The sequence below is a fragment of the Candoia aspera genome, chromosome 13 (genome assembly GCF_035149785.1).
Source record: "Candoia aspera isolate rCanAsp1 chromosome 13, rCanAsp1.hap2, whole genome shotgun sequence".
NCBI classification, from domain to species: Eukaryota; Metazoa; Chordata; class Lepidosauria; order Squamata; family Boidae; genus Candoia; species Candoia aspera.
Window position 1 is genome coordinate 10723264 of NC_086165.1, and position 20976 is coordinate 10744239.

Sequence of the window (20976 nt, forward strand, 5' to 3'; positions counted from 1 at the left end):
ATTGTGATCTCCCAGGGAACCCCTAGTGACCTCCCATGGAACCCTGGGGTGCCACAGAACCCTGGTTGAGAAACCCTGGTCTAGGTGACCCCCAGTTTAGAAGTGGAAGAATTGGTATTTTCCAACCTTGAGGAGCTACAATCCCTGCTTGGTATTATTAACAAAATCCAAAATGAGTATTTTTATATCCAGGGTATGCACATGTGAAGTGTGAGCACATTAAAACCAAAATGTGTTTCCTTTCTGGTTTATTCAGCATTGGCTTTGCAATTATGGGTGGGTGACATATTCTTCCCAAATCCAATCCAGGACCCAGTGAAACCAAAGGTTGCTGAGCATTTCATACCAACTGATAGCAGAGAAAGAAAAATCTCTGTTTTCAAGCTCTTAACATCTTCAGTTGTCACTGAGGTCCTAGAAATCCTGTTCCTCCTAAAATCATAGCAGAAGGGGTGTGGGGAGAGACAGAGAGAGAGAATGACTGCGCAGGCTTTCTTGGCAGTCATCCTGAAGGGCAGACCTCCAAGGCTAGCCCTGAACATCCCGCGATTTGTTGACCAGAGTCGGAATCGCGCATCCCTGCGAACTCAGAGGCTGCTCGCTTCCCTCCCCCGCTTTGAAGCTTGGCAGCCAACTGAGAGTCCAGGAAGCCGCGCACGACGTCAGAGAAGGAAGCCAACAACGAGGCTTTTTTTCCCCTCTGACACTTTCTCTTTCGTTCAAAGGGAGGCGAGTTTTCTGGGCGTTTTAGAACGTTGCGGCGGCGAGGAGGCGCTTTTGAAGTTCTCGGGGCGCGCCAGGAAAATCGCCTTCCTTTCCTCCCCGGCTTAAGCGCATTCCAGGGGCCGCCATGGAGTCGGAGGAGGCGCAGCCGGACAGCCTAGAGGGTTGGGTGGCCATCAAGGAAAACCTTTTCGGCCAGCCCGAGCCGCCCCACAAGCTGCGCTTCCTTGTGGCTTGGAACGCCGTGGAGAGCAAGTTCGCGGTGACTTGTCACAACCGGACTTTGCAAGAACAAGCCGGCGGGGAGAAGGAGAAGGAGGAGGCTGGCGACGAGCAGCGGCTGAGCTGGGCCGGCTTGTACTCTCCGCAGGCCTTGCTGGGCGTCCATCGGCAGCTGGCGGCGTTGAACCAGCAGCTGGAGCCCTGCTTCCCCACGCTGCCCCCCGCGTTGGCCGGCCCCAGCGGCTTCTGGGCGCTGCTGTTCCCCAGCTGCCCGGTCTTGGGCGAGGCGGAGCTGGAGACCCTGTGCCGGCGCCTGGAAGCCTACCTCGGTTGGGCCTTGGAAGTGTGCGGGCGGAAGACGCTCCTGGACTCGCTCTTCGCCCACGACCAGGACGAGGAGGACGAGTATTTTGAAAATTTGCAGGAGTTCCGGAGGAAAAGTCTCAAGGGGCGGCTGAGCGCGACCAAGGAGACCTTGAGAGGGGTACGGCGGAGAAGGACGGGGGTGGGGGGGGAAGATAGGGTTAATCCTGACAACGCGTCAAAAGGCACGCGCAAAAAGGGCGTAAGGCTTACAATCAGCAGCTCTCGGGTGCTTTATTTCCTTACTAAAGCAGTGTTTCTCAACCTTGGCAACTTTAAGATATGTGGACTTCAACTCCCAGAATTCCCCAGCCAGCATGCTGGGAGTTGAAGTCCACATATCTTAAAGCTGCCAAGGTTGAGAAACACTACATTAAAGCAACCAACACTGAAACTAATCCAGCTGAGATGGCTGTGCAGGTTCAGCTGCATGGTAAGGTCTTTTCCTGACCTGTGAACTACAGCTCCCAGCATCCTTAGGAATATTGGGTAATGGTGAGAGGCGCCAGCAGTTGCAGTTAAGCAACCTCTGGAGTGCTACGGTTGCCCTTTCTTTGCTCTAAGGCAATGTTTCTCAACCTTAGGAATTTGGCAAGTGGGAATTAAAGTCCACCCATCTTAAAAGTTCCTAAGGTTGAGACGCACTACTATAAGCCATAAACCGTGTTTACAAAGCAGACACTAAGCTAAATCAAAGAAACCACAGGACTGTGAACCCTATCAAAGTCTGTAGGTACAGTCTGTAGGTACAGCCCAGCCTCCCTTCATTTCGAACCAGCTGTAGCTTCTGGATGGTCTTCAAGGGCAGTCCTCCAGATTCCTTTTGACTTTAATTCCCATTAACCTTCAGTCAGTATTCCCATGCATGGGGGGCAGGCATAGTATCTGGGAAGAGAGGAGGGCTGCAGGCATTAGCAGATTGCCTGACCTCGACCAAATCTGATCAAAGATTTGTGTGGGTGTGGTGGTGGTCCTCGAACAGTAACATTTCATTGGAGGTTGTTTCCTGAAGATCAAAAGAGAAGGAGGCCACATTCCCAGTTCAGGCCAAATGCCTGAGCTCTGCTGCCCCAGACATGAAGGATAGTATTGCCCTCTCTCTGTTTCCCTTGTGGCTGGAACCTGGAGATTGCAAACTACAATTTTCAGTGTGCCGTCTTTAATGGATTTAAATTTAAATTCAATTAAAGTTAAATTAAACATGTCTTGGATTCCCAAAACCTCTTCCGCGAAAGTTCCCATTGTTTATCTTACTTATTTGTCCCTGGTTAGGTTTATATCCTGTCTTCTTCGAGGAGTTCAAGGCAGCACTCGTGGTTCTCCATTTTTATCCTCAAAACCAGCCTCTAGTAGCACAGGCTGAAAGATGGTGTGCACATTATCATGATCATTATGATCCTCCACTCCAAAAGACTCTGGACGGCTCACAACGTATCAAATATACAATTAAAACAGTTAAAAGCGTAACAAAAGTAACAGCCTGGACAAGAGAACAACCATAACAGTCAAAAGCATGACAGGGCGACCCACAAATGTACTAACCTCAAACATACTAATCCCAGGCCTGAGAACAGAGCCAGGTTTAAGGACCTTTGGGAACCTTAGGAGATGGAGCACCATAGATATCTCAGGGGGATGCTATTCCAGACAGAGTAACAGAGAAGGCAGACTTCCTTGGTCCCAAAGGATGACAAGATTTAACTGAGGGAAGGAACCTGGAGTGTGCCCACTTTGCCTGAACCTATGGGGTGGGCAGGAGTGATTGGGGACAGGTGGCCCTGCAGACAACCAGGGCCTATGCCAGGAAGAGCTTAATCAGTGATGACCAGCACCTTGAATTGCACACAGAAACCAACCAATGCAGCTCACGTAGCAACAGCAACACATGGGCATAATGAGGAGTGCCTGTTACTGCCCACACAGCCTCATTTTGAACCACCTGTAGCTTCTGGATGGTCTTCAAGGGCAGCCCCAGGTAGAGCGCATTGCAGTAGTCCTGTCACATGGTAGGCAAGGGTTGAGTAACCATCTGAAGGGCCTCCTGGTTGAGAAAAGGGCAGAACTGGCAAAAATGAACCTATGCAAAGGCCCTCCTGGCCACAGTGGCCTCCCACTCATCTAAATGGCTTATTTAGTTTAGACTAACAATGTTGTACAGAGCTGATCATTGTGGTTTGAAAAATACAACTGATGGCTTGGCTCTAGATGGGAGACTACAACGTGTTCAGCAAGTCATGGTTAAAAGAAACCATGATTTAATATGGCACGTGGAAAAAAATGGGGCTGGGCGGTGCTTTGGATCTGAAGGCACAAAGTGCTCTGGAGGCTGTGGGGTGTTCATGTAGCCCCATCTGGAACTCCGTAGAAGAGCCACATGGTTTTTGCAAAAGATGTGAGCTCCAAAGAACCTTGTTGCCTTCCAACCTGAATTGCTTTCACGTACTATTTTGACATACATGCCCAAGCATACCTGCAACTTGGTGCCTGGTGATCTGCTGCTGTTGAACATGGAACCTGATAAACCAGCAACAGTCTCAGTGGACTCTCCCTTCTCTCAGTGTTCCTTGCTGGCAAACCTCCCGTCTTGCTTATGTCAAAGGAGTCTTTCTTTTAGCTGTCTGGCATCGGTTGCCAGTTTCCATCACATGAGGCTATATTCCTGGGGGCAGGGCAAGGGGGAGAGAGAGAGAAAGCTGTCTTTACTCTGTGTGTAGTTTTATTTAAGTTGCTATAATATCTTCTCCCCATAAGTTTTCCATGCCTGTGAAAAGTTAGTATGGCAGGAGGAACATTTCAGAGTACACCATCTTCTCCTTTATGGCATAGTTTTCTATGGAGCATTTAAAACACACACGCACACACACACACACACACACACACAGGAATATAACTCTAACAAATAAAACAGAAAAGCTGAACATTGAGGTTTGGTTGGAAATAGGACAGCCCCTGGAATTTGGTGTCCTGTGCAGAGAACAAGAGAGATACCATGTGCAGCATGGGAAATAGACTGCTCAGGTTCCTTACCACCTCAATTCCAATTGAGCATGAGAAACAGTTGCTGGGCCTGTTCTGAGTTGCTCTGTCCCCCATTAGTTGGGAGCTTTCACTTTTCTGAGAAATGTCCATATTTGTAGAACTTAAGCTTCTTTGGTTGAAAGCGTCTTCTGCACATCTGTGTCAGTCCACCACTGGATGAGCGTTGCACTGTGATGGAAAAAAATCAGAATTGTGATGAGTTCATCAATAGCCCTTCTTTCTTGCTGGATGTAAACCATTCTGTGGTCATGGATTCTTGTGTCTAACTGTGTGACCCCTTTGTCCTGGAATGTTCTGATATGGTCATTTGACTAATCAATAAAGTTATTCATTCCTGGAATGTTAAGAGTTGACTTTCAGACACCACTGCCGTTTTCACTTCTATAAAAACTGAAACTTAAACCTTGTGCCAGCCCCACTAGGTAGACCAGACCAGGAAATCAACTCCACCAGGGTGCTAAAACTTCTATTCCATACATTATCTGACATGAGCAGTAACTGTGCCAACTGGTGAATGATGGTTGTTGTAGTCCAACTCATTTGGAAGGCACCAGGTTGGAAAAAGATGCTATAGAGCAATTAATGCATTCAGAAATAGTATTTTAAAAAACCCATTCCCTGCCACTATCCAGCCTCTGTTGCAAAGAGTGCAACTGCTTGTTACTTCTCAAACTTTATTATTTTGGTAGGTTCTCCACAAGCACAAAGATGCTGATAAGATGGTAGATTTAATGGAGCTGTACAAGGCGGAAGATGAAGCTTATTGGGAGCTGGTTACTGTGGCAACTGAATTCTATCAATATTTATTGTTACCATTCCGAGACATGCGAGAACTGGCCACGTTATACAGACTTGAGATTCTGGTAGGTTTCTCTTTCTCCTCTTTCAAAATTCCAAGTCTTAAGGGTGTACAGATTTCAGCAGTTGTAGCTTTTTATATAAAATATCCCTCCAGAATTTCCCTCTTTTGTAACACATAATAGTGCAGGAACTTTTAAATCACTTTTTCGTCTGGCTGTCCTGCTTTTGAGTTGCTGAGTTTCTTCATCAGGCAAGAAGATTAAAAATGAAAGGTGGGTGTGGGGAAAGAACTGGGGTTAGGGTTAAGACATATCTGCACCAAATTAAAGTTTAGTCTGGGGTAGGCAGTCTATGGCCCTCCATGTTTTGCTGAACAATAATTCCCCTGGAGATTAATTTCTGGAGTTCCCACCATGCACTAACTCACCCTCTGCTGATGGAGTTAGAAATCTCGTGGGAACAAGCTCATTTGTGTGTGAGAAAGCTAAATTTTGTTTCTTGAAGACCAACATATGGGCTACTCATGTTCACTCCAAACAGTATGACCACTGCTTCATTGGGTAAACTACTCAGCTGCAATTTATGGACCGTGAGAACCTGAATAGACCTCTCAAGCTTGAAACCTGTTCCCCTTTGCACAGTGAGGAGCAGAGCTGCATTAATAGATGAATCCAGTTCTCCTCAGTGCAATCTTGAGCACCAGTTTGAACGGAGATGTTAAAATGGCTGTCTTTGCAGAAATCCTTGCAAGCTGACCGGCTTGGCCCCAAAAGGGTAGACGCTTTGCAGAAAGAGGCCAAGGAGTGGACAGATCGGGCTGAGGAAACTGTGAGCTCCATTCAAAACATCACGGTTGGCTACTTCAAGGAAACTGTGACTGCACTTGCAGGTGAGCAAGAAACAAACAAAACAGACTTTCACTGAGGAAATCTGAAGTGGTTGCCATGATGGCAGTAGTGGGCCAAGGTAGTAGCAGTAGACACAACCTGAAGTCCAAGGCTGAGTGTGGTCCCTACATTTCTGCCTTTCAGAATTTGCTTCTGGTTTATAATCTTTAATGTGAGAAATATAAAGATGTAAGCTGGTATAATGTTCCCTGTAAAGCCAACAAGATGCGAGATTCCAAACAAAAGCTCCAAATTCCAAAACTAGAGCATATTTTAAATCTTTTATAAAATATTATTTCATTATTATCTTTTGTTAATTATGCAGAACCCATTGTGAGCTAGCTTGTGTCCTTCGTTTAATATAATCACTGTTCGTTTCTATCATCCTATATTTCCAAATCATTAATTATTCCTTCTTAAATATTTTCAGTTGTTTGTCATTTAGCATAAGATGTTTCATCCTGTATTTTGAGTTGTATAAATTGAGCTTTGTTTTGGTTTTAAACCTTGTACACTGCCTAGTCACTTCAGTGAGCTGTGTGTCTGTCTGTCTATCTATCTACAGTAGCTATCTATCATCTGTCTGTCTGTCTGTCTATCATCTGCCATCCATCTATCATCTATCTACAGTATCATCTATCTACAGTATCTATCTATCTATCTATCTATCTCTATCATCTATCTATTGATCATCTATCTATCCTATCTATCTATCTACAGTATCTATCTATCTACCTATCATCTGTCTATCATCTGTCTGTCATCTATCTATCTATCTATCTATCTATCTATCTATCTATCATCTGTCTATCATCTATCTATCCTATCTATCTATCTACAGTATCTATATATCTACCTATCATCTGTCTATCATCCATCTATCTATCTATCTATCTATCTATCTATCTATCTATCTATCTATCTATCTATCTATCATCTATCTACAGATTGGGGAGCAATCATATTAAATATTTAAATATTTAATCAAATGTATCTTTTGCCTTGAAAAGTTTGCAGCCTGCCAGGCAGACAAATGCAGCACTCTTGTTTTAGAGTATTTACAGGAGACAGACAGATCTGATTCAGGAACACAGTTGTGAAAGGCATGCTTTGATGGCAAGTCCAGTTTGTCAGGTTTACTTGGGAGAATTTTGTCCCCTGTTAGAAATGAGGAAGGGCAAAAGATCATTTTGTTACTTCTACATAGCATGTACTACAACAAAAAAGGGTCTAAGGTGTGAATGGCCCAATTGAAAACGTGCGTATTGGGTGTTCATATTCTGAGTATTTAGTAGTGGATTTTAACTGTTCAAAGGGCTTCACGGATATATTATGTTTTGAAGTATTTTTAATTTGGGGGCACAGCATATAAACAAACAAAAACCACCCTATGTAATGGGTCAGCTCATTTTGGACTTGTGCCATGTTACATTTTGTGACTGACCTGATAAGTCAGGGGCTGCCCAGGGGTAAAAAAAAAAGTCTAAGCTAAGAATTTGGACACATGAACTTGTATGTTATGTTTTTACCTTTTTCCCAGAAGTTTATGTAAATTGGACTTCCAGGGCCAGAAGTTCTCTGGATGTCTTGGAATCACCCTCCCAGAATCCTCATACAATGGCTCTGTGGGCTGGAGTTAAAGGTCCGCACATCTGGAGGACAAATGTTTGGAGAAGGCTGATGTAGGTAGAGATGGGAAGGCCTAGAAAACAAATATGGAAAATTAGTGCTTTTTGAATCTGTTTGCTACTTTCTCCTAAATAAAGTCAAGAGATGCTCCATTCCTTAGCAACAACTAAGGACAACTGCATTCCTCAGCAGTTCCTAACTCCATTCATAATAAAAGTTTAAAATGTTCTAAAATAAACTCAAATTTAGAGTTACCAGGCTATACTCTTTTACATTTTATATACCTCAAACATTCTTTCCTTTTTCCGGAGGAGGAAGTGCAAGACCCTTCTTAGCCACCCCAAGAATTACTTGAACTTTGGTTTGTTTCTTACTTGTTCACCAGCAATGCACAAACAGATGGAGCAAGATCAAAAGCGATTTGGCCAAGCTGCCTGGGCGTCAGCTTCTCCAAGATTAGAAAACTTAAAGTATCTGCTAGCAAAAGAAACCCTTCAGCATATGAGAGCCAGGGAATTGTGCCTGAAGCACAAAAGAGCTGATATCAGAAAGCAAGTAAGGACATTTCTCCTACCCGCCGCCCCTCAGCCAAGTTCATCATTCATCCATGCTCTGACCTACATATCCAAGAGGCTTTGTGTGTGTGTGTGTCTGTGTGTGTGTGTGTGAGAGAGAGAGCGCGTGCATGCGTGCGTGCATGCATGAGGGTTCACTTGCTATAGTAGTGTTAAAACTGAGAAAAAATTGGCAGAAGAACATCATGATGAAATTTTTGCTGGGCTAAAGTTGATTGCAGGGGAAGAGAGCATACTCAAATGCTCTCCTGAGTATAGAGGACTCCCTGCATATACATTCAGATTTATTTATTTATGGTCATAGACCAAAATACAATATAAAACATCAACAACCTGTGAAGTAAAATATTAGAAAAGTAAATCTGGGACAATTTTTTTTTAATGTGTTCAATCGTGTCCGATTCTTGGAGGCTGCCTGGACAAGTCCTTACAGGATTTTTGGCACGATTTTCGGAAGTGGTTTGCCATTGCCTCCTTCCTAGGGCTGAGAGAGAGTGTCTGGCTGAAGGTTACCCAGCTGGCTCTGTGCCCAAGGCAGGACTAGAACTCACTGTCTCCCAGGTTTCTAGCCTGGTGCCTTAGCCACTACACCAAACTGGCTCTCGGGACAATATAACTGAGCTTAATTATACTCAAAGTTTCCTTACTGCATTCATGATTGATTAATATCTTGCCACCTTTTTTGAAATTTCTTGGGATTTATTGACAAATAAAAAGAATGTCTTCTGGAAACCCAACAAGGAGAAGGCCAACCTGATTTCCACCAGGAGACTACTTCAGAGCACCTCTCCCACAACCTGAAAGGGTGATATAAATTTGAATGTCATCAGCATACTGATGATAAGCACGCCAAACTGTCAGATAACCTCCCCCAGCAGTTTCATACAGGTGTTAAAAAGGAGGGGAGAGAAATCCAACACCTGTAGACTCCACATTTCAGGTGTTACCAGGCCAGCTTCTCTTCCCCCCCTCCCCCCCACATCTGAAGCTGATCCTGAGGAAGGAGCAGAACCATTATAAATCCCTAACCCCATAGGCATTCCAGCAAGATACTATGGTTGATGGAATCAAAAGCCATCAGGAGGTCTAAAAGGACCAGAAGAAGTGCACTACCCCCATCCAGGTCCCAACAATGTCATCTAGGAGAGCGCCCAAAGCCACCTCTTGTGAATGGAATATGAGGGTGACCTTGGAAGATGTGGAGAAGAGACGCCACCTAGGGAATGATCAGATAAAAGAGAAAGGAGCTTGCAACAGAGTAACAGCCAGAGAAAGAAACTTAAGAAGGACCCGCCCTAGGCTCCTTTCTGTTTTATCTCATCATCCGCTAGGGGGCATCTCTTCACCCCGTCTTCCAAGGTCACTCTCACATTCCATCACACCTCTGTCCCATACCTGGGCCTGAATCCTGACTGAAAAGGATCCAGATAATCCTACTTCTTCTTCTAGAGTGCTGCAAAGTTGTCCACCATCACTGTCCTAACAGCCAGGAACCACGCTGAGACAAAGAATAGGTCTCTAGTGCTTTATTACTGCTACATTAGACAGAAAATCCTAACAAACTGAAGAAGCGTGGGAAAAAACCAGACAGATAAACCGCAAAAGTCAAGGTGGGTCTGTTCTGTGTCTCTTTGAATGGCTGCTCAACTCCTCACTACTACGCATGCGTTTTCCCCCCCGGATAGAGGCCCCCTCCTGCTCGCCATCAGTGCTCACGACAATCACTGTCTCGACCATCTTCCCCCCTCCAATGCCTCATTTTGCATGTAACCTTTGTGGCCCTAATGATGCTTCTTGTTTTGTTTGGGAATTCCAAAGATGGAGACACTCGGCGAGCAGAAAAACGATGTGGCTCAAGTGGAAAAGCTGGAACTAGAATATTATGAAACCCAGTTGGAGCTGTATGAGGTACAGTTTGAAATACTGAAGAATGAAGAAATGTTGTTGGTTGCACAGCTGGAGACTTTGAGGAGGCAAATAAAAGGTGAGGACTGGAGACAGGATGAATTTCTTTTGTTTTGCATTTTAATCTGAACCAGGCTATTTCTTGTTGGCATTCAACTAAAACAGGAGGACTCTTCCATTGCTGCCTTTCTCCAAGTTCTGCAATGCAATAAAAGTATTCACTGGGGGGGAAAGCTTGCAAAAAACATGTCAGAGAAAATTGCACTGGAAAATGGGTAAAAATTTTGATGCACACCTATAATAAGTATACATTTCACGCGGAGATGTTTTAAAATTGAAAACTGATACAGAAATAGGATTAATAAACTTGTCCTTAGGAATAAAATAATGCTAAACGGAGTGGAACAGGCAGATTGTTAGGTCCCTAGTAAGGACTGGAAAATAATTTAGGTCAGGGTAAGCATCTAATTTTATATATTCTTCCTTTTCTCACCAAGCAGGCTGCAGGGAAGTCGTTCCCATCTTGTTTTAATTCTGAAAAAAGCGCCTTGTGGTTTCTCTAAATCTTTCTAGATATTTCATTTTCAAAATACAATTTTCAGTTTTGACCATATCAGCTTCACGTTTTGGTTGTTCTGTGTTATAAGGGGGAGATGGGCAGTGATATAAGTTTAATAAATAACAACAACACTTAACAACAACAACAACACTGTTTTTCCTTTATCTACATTTCGAATATTGCGACATTCATTATGAATCTGTCTTATATCATGAGTTTCTATAGTGCCATTTCAGAATTTTTAACAGAGTCATTAATTTTTTTCTGGTAGATATTTATCTGTTTTCTGAATTAATTCATCCAGCCTCTTCCCACCTCCACCCCCACCCCCACCGCCCCTTGTGTAGTATAATGGTTAAGGTCAAGGAGCTAGATTTGGACCAGGAGATTCAGGTTCCCTTCTCAGCCATGGAAAGTCACTGAGGAACTTTAGGTCAGTGATTCTTAGCCCAGCCTACCTCACAGGGTGGTTGTTGTGGGGCTGAATAAGGGGAGAGCCCCATGTAGGCTGCTTGGGCTCTCAGAAGAAAGGTAGGAATTAAATGCAAGAGTAAACTTATACATTCATTCCCTTTCCATTTACCTTACATGGACTTTAACAAAGCCTTCCCAGTCTGCTTTGTCTTCAAAAGTATCTCCTTCTCAAAATTCCTTCGCTAAAACAGTCTTGGTTATCTTTGATTTGGATCTACTTTCAGTTTTTCCTTCAGTAGAAGCCATGCCACAATACGAAGTGCCAGGAAAAAACTAGGTAGTATCCGTAGAACCAACCATTTAAATCTGACCACTCCATGTCGAAAGAATTCTAAAAAAATTCATAGTAAAGAAACTACAGAAAAAGAGGAGGTTTTTAATTTTGCAATCTGTTAATTATAGCCCAGCCCCAAAGCACTGCATTAGCTAATTCCCCAGGTACTATTAATACAATCAGAACATTGTAATCTGAAAACAAACAAAATAGAAATATCTTCCTCCAGCAGCGTGTACCGGGGAGGCTGAAATAGGCAAGATGGGGAAGGAGTGTCACAATGCAAGCCCCGCCTCTTTTGTAAATATATCAACATTGTGCTTGCCCCTTGCAGATGCCACTATCCCCACTGATAGTGCATGCATATGAAAAAATCAGTCATTACTCCTCGTATTGATCCATTAGACACTAGATACTGTACTAGTGGGTCTTAAAGACTTCTGGTTGTTCAGCATATTTGCTACTCCAGGTCTTCAGCTGCTGTTTCTGCAAGAGTGAGAGAACTGCCAGTATCAGTAAATGCCTGAATTTTCTAGCAAAGCAATAAAACTGGAAGGCTTGGGAGAGGAGTGCTGCCTATTTTACTTAACAAAACCCTCACCCCTTCTTTAGAGATTCAGGATGAAGTGATTTATTATGACACGTGTGAAAACTCTGATGAGTTAGAAGCTATGGATCAGACCCTGGAAGAAATCTGTGCATCTTCCTCTGAAGTAGCCCAGCTCAGGCAGAAGACCCAGCAGCTGGAGAAAAAACGGGGGATTATCTGCTCCAGGAGAGCTTATCTCAGGAACAAGAAGGTAACTAGTCCAGAAAGGGGAGCCTTGATGAAGGTAGCAAATCTGTTGGATCCTGGACACTTCTGCATTCTTCTTGAAAAAACAGAATTTAAGATTAACCCTGTGCTGTGGCTTTTCCCCCCATGGGAAGACAGCATCTCCTAGACCAGTGTTGCTCAACCTTAGCCATTTTAAGATAGGGCTGGAGTATTCTGGGTGGGGTATTCTGGGAGTTGAAGTCCACACATCTTAAAACGGCTGAAGTTGAGAAGCGCTGCCCTAGACCTAACGTCTCTAAACCATACATTGGGAATTTGTGCCCCTTGAGAAGTTGCTGAACTGCAACTCCTGGCACACTCATCCAGCACTGTCATTAAGGAAAGATCCTGGGAACCAAAGTTCAGTAAGATTTGGAGGATCATAGGCTGCCTTGGAAACAGGATAGCTGAATTAGGATCCCTGTGGTTCATAACTCCAAGGTTTCAGACCCTGCAGCTCCTGTGTTGTTTTTTTTAATGTGTGTAAATTAAACACCAGGACAAAGATCCATGCATTAAAAAACACACACACAAAAAATAGAGGCTTAGGTATCCAGGCAGAAATTTTGTTTCCTTTAGCATGGAATTTGTAGAACTGTAGTATGTTCTGCAAAAGAAGGCTTGTTGGAATTCTTTCAACCTGGGAATTGCAGTTTTGTGGGCCAGAACAGACTTATTCCTTCTTATTAAGCAAAGGGGAAACAATGTCTCCCTTGTGTCAGGAGAGAGGATCAAAGGCATCAAGGAGACCCTGTGTTAATGTTCTCACTGATAAACTGGGGCTAAAATATACATAACCAGTTAGCAAGCATCTGTAACCCAACCCCTTTTCCCATGCAATAGATTTGACTAATGAGAATCAGTGAGAATCTGATTCTCTTGGTTGGGAGTGGCCATTAGGAGTTCTTCGATAGAAGTTTTATTTGAAGATAAGGATGGCCCACCTAGCTCCTCCTTATCATCAGTTGGGAGGAATGCTCCAGAGTTGCAGACAGGGACCTTTCTCAGCCCTACCTGGAGATGGTAGGTCTTAGGCCTAGAACAACTTTGTCTACAAATGATGCTAAGTTATGTACCTTTCCCACAACCCTTTGCATGGGGGCTTGAGTTGTTTTTTCGAAGGTTCTGGGCAAGTAGAAAGTTGAAAAACTACAAACCCAACGTTCTGATTTGATGGGATTAATTTTTGCCTGAATGTTCAGATTTGGGCTAGTGGGATTTTTGCACTAGTTTCTTTCCTCTTAGGATCAATGTGAAGAGAGCCGGCATCTTAGGCTCCAGCAGGCACAAGAGAGCACACGCTACTTCCTACAGCATCACAGCATCCAGATCGTATGTATTAAGAAATGGAAGGTGGGGAGAGCATTGTTTCAGCTGGAGTTATAGCAGGGGTATGGATGGGTCAATTCTGTGCAAAAAAGCAGTAAATATGCAGAGTTGTTCTTCATTCCCAGAATCTGAGTTTATTTTAAAGGAAGTTCTGGCCCTCATAATAGAGGATGGCTGCTGCTGTTTCAAAACCAGAAAGGTATCCATTGGTTGGGAGCTGTGACACCCTGCAAATTGATGGGGTACACATTGGCCCCATTTGCATATGTTGCTCTAAGCTGTAGACTTTCAGTTTCATGGAATTTGGAGTTCATAATACAATTTTACTTTGTGTCTATTTGTAAGTAAGCTTCATTGTGCTCACTTTGGTTTACCCCAAGCAAATAAACATTGGGATTGCTTATGAGTGTATGAATCTCATGGGGGATTCTAACAACAACAATCATCATAATAAAATTCATTTATGGCCCAGACCAGTAAATGAGAATCTAAACAAGGTATCCAACTGTTAAGGAAAGAGATATTTACGTAGGCTCATAGTTAACTCTATGTAAATTCTAGGGCTGGGCAGAACTTGTTCCAAAAAAATGCTTCAGAGAATGCAAAAGCACAAATATAGCACCCATCTGCAACTCCATAAAGCACCTGCAACTTTTCCTGGGATTGCACATCTGCCTTCCACAGCTGCTTTAAGGTGTGGCACTCAGGGCCTGTATTTGCATTCCTACATACTCCAAAGAAGTTTTTCGAGATCAAAAAGTGCTGCACAATGATATTCCATTCCATTCCATTCATTTTTCCCCATTGCATAATTTTAGGCAATCTGTTACTAGACCCCATTTAGCAGTGCAAGTTAGAGGCAACTTAGTTGTATTGGGAACAGAGTCCTATATATGTGCATTAAGGGTTGTCATTCAAACTGCAGAAAAGAGAGAAGAGAAAAGAAGATGAGAAAAAGAAAAATGCTTGGATAAAGGAGGAGCGGCAGAAAACTCTGGAGAGGCTAAAAACTTTCAAGGAGGCAAGTATCACAATTTATCTTGTTCCTCAGCACCTGAACAGAATCTTTTGCTTTTGAAGAAAGAAACAGGGACTGATTATTAGTGGTCTGCAGTGGTCAGCAGCAAGAGCAACATCAACCATGAGAGATAACTCTGGATTTAGGAACCACAAGAATGGTATCGTTTTGCACAGAATTTAATCAGTGTCACCTTGACACAACTATGCTTCTGTGACATAGGAAGTAGAGTATTAGAATGGAAGTGGCATCATGGAGGTGGCATGGAAAATGATGAAGCTCATCTGTCTGCACAGACACTGCTGCTTTAACAGTGGTGGGGGAAAATGAGGTTTTTGCTAGTTGCTGCTGGGTTGTTGTCAAGCCCTCTGGATATAAATCAAAATAGAGACTTGCTAGAGCAGATTGAAGCTCCACCTAGTTTACAGTCAAATCCATCAAATCATAAACTAACCAGATAGGGCTGAGCTGGAAGAACATGCTAAGCCAGAGAGAAACCTCCCCAAGGTTAACATTCATCCAGCTTCGCTTGTTGAGCAGATGAAACTGTTGGGCCTTTCACTGAGCTGCCTAAGCATGTTATGTGAAGACCTCATGGGGTATGTAAAACATGTCTAAGGGTTTGATGGCCACAGTGGATTAATGCAGTCAGCTCATCTGCTGTTTTCAAATGGGGCTGCTGGTCATGGGCAGTTTTCAAATCTGATGCCTTCTCAACCTTGCAGAAATGTCCTGCTCAGTTTGTGCTGAAGACTTCCCGGTTCCAGCCTGTCAACTCCAAGCAGGCTGGACCACGACGAGCTCCAGCAGTTTCCCCCCAAGCTGGGTCAATAAGCAAGGGGCCAACTGCTAAGCAGTCCAGGAACATGCATCCAGCAAAAGTCAGAACTTCCAAAGCACCATGTCAGAAGCCTTCCAGAGATGTTCCCATCCAGATTTTTGTACCACCACGTGGCCTGGAGCCTCCCAAGGAAGGTGAGGGGGCACCACTACCCGTGCCTCCGCCCCCGCCCCCGCCCCCACCATCAAGTGTCCAAACTATTTGCTTAAAAAGCACAGGAGCCAAAGATACATCACAGCCTCTTGTGTGTGAAGGCTCTCCTAAAGGAAGTACCTCCCTGGAGAAAGCAGACCCTGCATCCAGATGCCCAACCAAGAATTACACAGGTAAAGAGATGAGGTACTTTTTTCTTCCTGGGCACAGTATTTCCATTTATACCACATACTTGTAGTAACATCGGGGGATATTACCTTCTACAAAATAGTATCAGAAAAACTTGCCCAAGAAGTCTCCATTGAAAGACAATGAAACGTTAGAAATGCTGCAGATCCAACATCTTTTATTGCATAGCAAATTACATTCAAAGGTCCAGTTGAAGCCACTGCATCGGAAGATAACACAGTGCCTTCTTCTGCCTACGATGTTCACCTAAATGGTCAACCTTGACTGGCAGAGGTTTTTCCCAGCCCTATTTAGAGACTGAACCTCTTCGCATATTAGGTATGATCTCTATTACGGGCTACAGTCCTTGTGCAGAGTTCATCCCTTTTTCTGTCATTCTTGCGCCTCCACCCCCTGATGAAAAGGAATACAGAGGACATTTTGATCAAGGCCTCTGGAAACCGGAGTGCATGCTGAAGAGCTGGGAAGAAGACATTTTCTTGGGTCACTAAGAAGTTTTTGCATTATTTTTTTCTGAAGGAAATAAAATCTCTGTGATATTACAGAAAAGGGGGCCTTTTCTGTAATAGCCCCCACCTTGCTGCCACTCTTCCCCCAGAAGTATGTGCAGGACCCTCCTTACTGCAATTCTCTAAACAGGTTAAACCATTTTATTTCAGTGTGTTTTTTGGTCCTGACTGATTGTGAGTACCTATTTAGGGCTTTATCTTTGCTTTCTCTGGTTATTGTTTTTTAAATTGTTCTGATTCAGCTATTTACATATTATTAGGGGGAGAGTTGTTTGTTTGATGTTGCATGCTGCCCAGAGTCCTTTGGGATTTCATTCATTCATTCATTCATTCATTCATTCATTCATTCATCACATTTATATAGCCACCCATCTCATGAATGTGACTCTGGGAGGCATACAATAAAAACAGCATCAAAAGAAACTAGCATTAAAAATTATTCCACAATAATTGGCCGTAAAATAAATAAAACAGAACACCTACATCTGGACAATTATAAACCAGTAGGCAGCTCTGTTTTTGTCAAAACCAGGTCTGTAAGTCAACATAAGGTTGCATTAGGCAGCCTTCTCCTTGGAATCCTTTTGTCCAAGGATGACATTGTTGTAACTTGTTCCACCACAGGGACCATGGATGAGGTCTTGGCTTCCCTCAAGCGTGGCGAAATCCTCCTCCGCAAAGTGGACCTGACCCACCAGGCACCTCCCACTGGCAACTCTCTCAATGACAGCATTCTCGCTGCCATTAGGCAGGGTGTTAAACTGAGGAAAGTCAATCAAGAGCCCAAGGCAGACATTGCGAGGGGTTCTGGCAGTGAGCTGGAGCAAAGCATCAAGGCAGCCATCCAGAGAATTAAGAATGTGTCAGCTGATTCAGATGATGATGAAAATGGCGAGTTCAACAGCGAGGAATGGAACAGTTAATGGAATGGTTGGCTGGTTGCATTTAGGAGCCCCTCAGAAGCTCGTGAGGGATTCTTTGGTGAGAAGACAGCTAACCGCAAAGGAGTGCTGAACAGGAAGCGTGGTCTGGGGCCCACAGGTTGGCTAATGTCCTGCATGAATCAGGCATCCCAGAATCCTCAGCAGCTCCTTGGAGTTCTGGGGCAGCTGAGGAAGTGTGGGAAATGTTCCTTGATCAATGTCAGAAATGTCCAAGCTGTCAAGTGAATTTGGGACAAGTCCTTTACTGACACCGAGCTTTACGCTCTGAAGTTTGCACTTTTTCTTTCTTTTTTGCAAGGGAACCAGCACCCCTTAGGGAATCGAAGTGTAGTGACAATGTTTCAGAGCTTTAAAAAGCCCTCTTGACTCCATCCCAAACTCACGTTACTGTATGGAAACACTATTCATTTGATTAAGCCTGTTCCAAAACCATGGTTAAGATTGTCCTAGGAAAATGAATTACTCCTTGGAAACTACTACTCAGGTGCATAGGAACAGAGGGAAATCATCTCCATGGGATACATTTGTAAAAACTTTTTGAGTATTCTCATACCAGTGAAAGGTGAGCTCTTTGAATACCTTGTCCTGTGAAAATATGGTCCCGGTTACACCGAATATTTGCTGACTAGAAAGGTTTTGGTTTAAGCGGAAATGGCTTCTTTCAACACTGCCAAGCCAAGGGAGACCTGAGCTGGTGGAGGGGATCTGGTGTCTTTGTCAACTACAAGGTCAACATGAGCCAGCAGCGTGATGCATCTGTTAAAAAGGACAAATGCTCATTTGTCTCAGCATAGAGTCCAGATCATGAAAAATAATAGTTCTACTCTATTCTGCCTTGGCCAGACCCCACTTGGAATACTGTGTCTAGTTCTGGATGTGGTACAAAAAGGACAGTGACAAATTGGAATAAAATCAGAGGAGTTCTGTCATTGATGAGGAGGAGTCTGGAAATCAAGCCCCATGAGGAATAGTTAAAGGACTGGGATATGTTTAGCTGCAGAGAGAGACAAATGAGGAGAGACATGACACCTGAGGGGTGGTCATATAGAAGAGGGAATGGCCTTATTTATTACTCCAGAGACCAGGACCAGTGGTTAAAACCACAAGGAGGTGTGAAAAAAATATCTGAAGTACTTACGTAGGAAGGGTAGAGCTTATGACTTCAAGAGAGGGCTGCTAATTTTTAAAAATGCTGGGCACTCCTGCTTGTTTTAACAGCTCCATCATCAACTGACTATGAAGAATTGCCAATCCACAGTGTGCTTCCCTTTTCCAGGATAATTTTGCCTCTGCAAGCTAGCTTTGTTTGGTAGATGGGGACCTCAGCTGAAGGAATAGCCCTCAAACAGCACTGGCCAGATTATTCATCTCCTTCCATCCTTTGACAATGGCAGCTTAAAAAAAAGTCAAGTTCCCATCAATATGGAATGAGTGTAATCAAGGCCCAGGACCATCTTGGGTTGTTGAGAGCAAGGCATCCTGGACTGGGAGTGTCTGTACATCATGCTTGGTTGCCTCAGTGAAGGAACAGGGTCCTGTTTGCATCATGCTTGTTGCATTTACCAGATTCCATCTTCACTACCTTCACAGCCATCCTGCCCACTAGGAATATTGGCTAAGATAAGAAATCATGTATTATTTAATGTATCCTTTGTCTGCAATGGCCAGAGTCTTGAATGAGCCTCGTCCAAAATGAACTTCAACTTCAGTCCATGTCAGAATAGATTGCATATCTCATCTCTTTTGCCATATTTTGCATTTCTGTGTATTTTTTTCTGACCGTGTCCAGGGTGCCAAGCATGAAATCTCTTCTATTTGGTTAAATATATTCCTGATTTGCATCAGACTGTTCCAAACTAATTGTATTGAGACTTTTCTCCAGTATCTGTGGTTTTCCATCTGTTTGCAATGTCAGTGTTAAGTTGTACCAGAAGGCTTAAAATGAATTCTTAATCCTTTTTAAATTAGCAGTATTTCTAATGCATCCCAAAAGCCAATGGTTGTAAAACTTTTACTAACCGTTTTCCAACAGAACATTACAACACTTGTCTGTTTTGTCTCCATCAAGTATTCTAACCTAAAGCAGGGGCTACTGAATCTCTACCCCTTGTGATGGTCTTCAGCTCCAGCTCCCACAATCTCTTATGCTAAAAACATGGGCCCAGCAATAATGGAAGAACCAGCACTCTCTTTGACCACTTTCTAAAATTCACATGGGTCTTAAAGTTAATTTTAAAGGATTTATTTTGTAATAAATATTTACCTTTTCAGGTTAACTTCGATAGAAAATCCTTTCAAATCTTTGCAGGAACCAATGTACACTTTTTTCCCATTCATAATGAAGAAGTTTATTTATTTATTTATTTATTTATTTAATTTATTAATCAAATTTATCACCACCCATCTCCCAAAAGGGACTCTGGGCGGTTTACAATAAAAGATAGATAAAAATATAAAACTATAAAGCCCTATAATACAGATAGAATAAATATAATAAAAACCTTGATGGTTAAAAGTTCTTTATGATTTGCAGGCAGAACTGGGTCCTTCTAAGAAACTAACCATCCCCAAAAATGGCTACTCTCCCTCCCGCCCCAGGCATAATTACAGAACCAGGTCTTTAGCTGTTTCCTAGCGACCACTTTCTCAACCACCTTCCCCAAAAAGGGGAGGTGGGAGACTGGGCGAAAATTGTCCAGTATAGTAGGGTCCAGCGACGGTTTCTTGAGGAGGGGGCACACCAGCGCTTCCTTAAAGGCTGCTGGGAACACCCCCTCTCTCAAGGATGTGTTTACCATTGCCTGGACCCGGCCACGTTACCTCCCGTGCTGCTTTCACCGGCCAGGAGGGGCATGGATCTAATTGGCACGTGGTAGCATTTATAGTCCAAAGGATCCTGTCCACTTCCTCGGGTTCAACAGGATCAAACTGGTCCCAGATAACCTGGTAAGTACGTTTCCTGGGTATCTCCTCCGACTCTGTCTCACGCTTGGAGTCTAACTCAGTCTGGATCCGAGCGATTTTATCCTGCAGGTGCCATGAAAATTCCTCCACATGGCCCTGTAGATGGAAATCTGACTCCCCTTTCCCTAAAAGGGATCGGGTAATTTTAAACAGGGTTGCCAGGCAGCAATCTGCGGATGCAATAAGAGCGGAGAAGTACTGGTGCTTCGCCGCTCTTACCGCCACAAGGTAGGCCTTAATTGTGGCTCTAGCTTGTGTTCGGTCAGGTTCGGCTTTTGTCTTCCTCCAGCGGTGCTCTAAGCATCTCTTAACCCCCTTCAAAACCCTGAGCTCCTCCGTAAACCACGGGGAGTGCCGGGTTTGAGTGGGCAAGAGAGGCTGCACAGGTGCGATCCTGTCCAAGGCTCCGGCTGCCTCCCTATTCCAGGCAGCAGCCAGGGCCTCTGCTGGACTCTGCAGGGGAGACTCGGGTATAACCCCCAGCTCCCTCTGAAACCCAGCTGGGTCCATCAGTCGCTGGGGGAGGACCAATGGAATGGGTCCTGCCTCCCTGCGGAGGGGGGCGGCATGAGAGAATCTCAAGGCCACCAGGGCATGATCCGACCATGACAAAGGGGAAAGCTGTAATTCTCCCCTCAGTTCATCTTGCCACTGCTCCGACAAGAAAACTAGGTCTGGGGTGAGGCCATTGTCTCTAGTTGGGTCCTGAATAATCTGGAACAGGCCCATGGCTGCCGTGGTAGCCATGAACTCCCATGAGG

General features: G+C 44.0%; 1 protein-coding gene across 1 annotated transcript; it reads left to right on the forward strand.

Annotated features, from left to right (window-relative positions):
• The first annotated feature begins 511 nt into the window (after window positions 1–511).
• Window positions 512–19296, forward strand: WHAMM (WASP homolog associated with actin, golgi membranes and microtubules). Its single transcript, XM_063313930.1, has 10 exons — window positions 512–1429; window positions 5037–5210; window positions 5887–6037; window positions 8050–8219; window positions 10058–10223; window positions 12064–12251; window positions 13514–13600; window positions 14523–14618; window positions 15341–15782; window positions 16932–19296. The coding sequence occupies exons 1-10, from the start codon at window positions 851–853 to the stop codon at window positions 17228–17230; spliced, it is 2352 nt and encodes a 783-aa protein (XP_063170000.1). The 5' UTR covers window positions 512–850; the 3' UTR covers window positions 17231–19296.
• Window positions 19297–20976: the final 1680 nt, after the last annotated feature.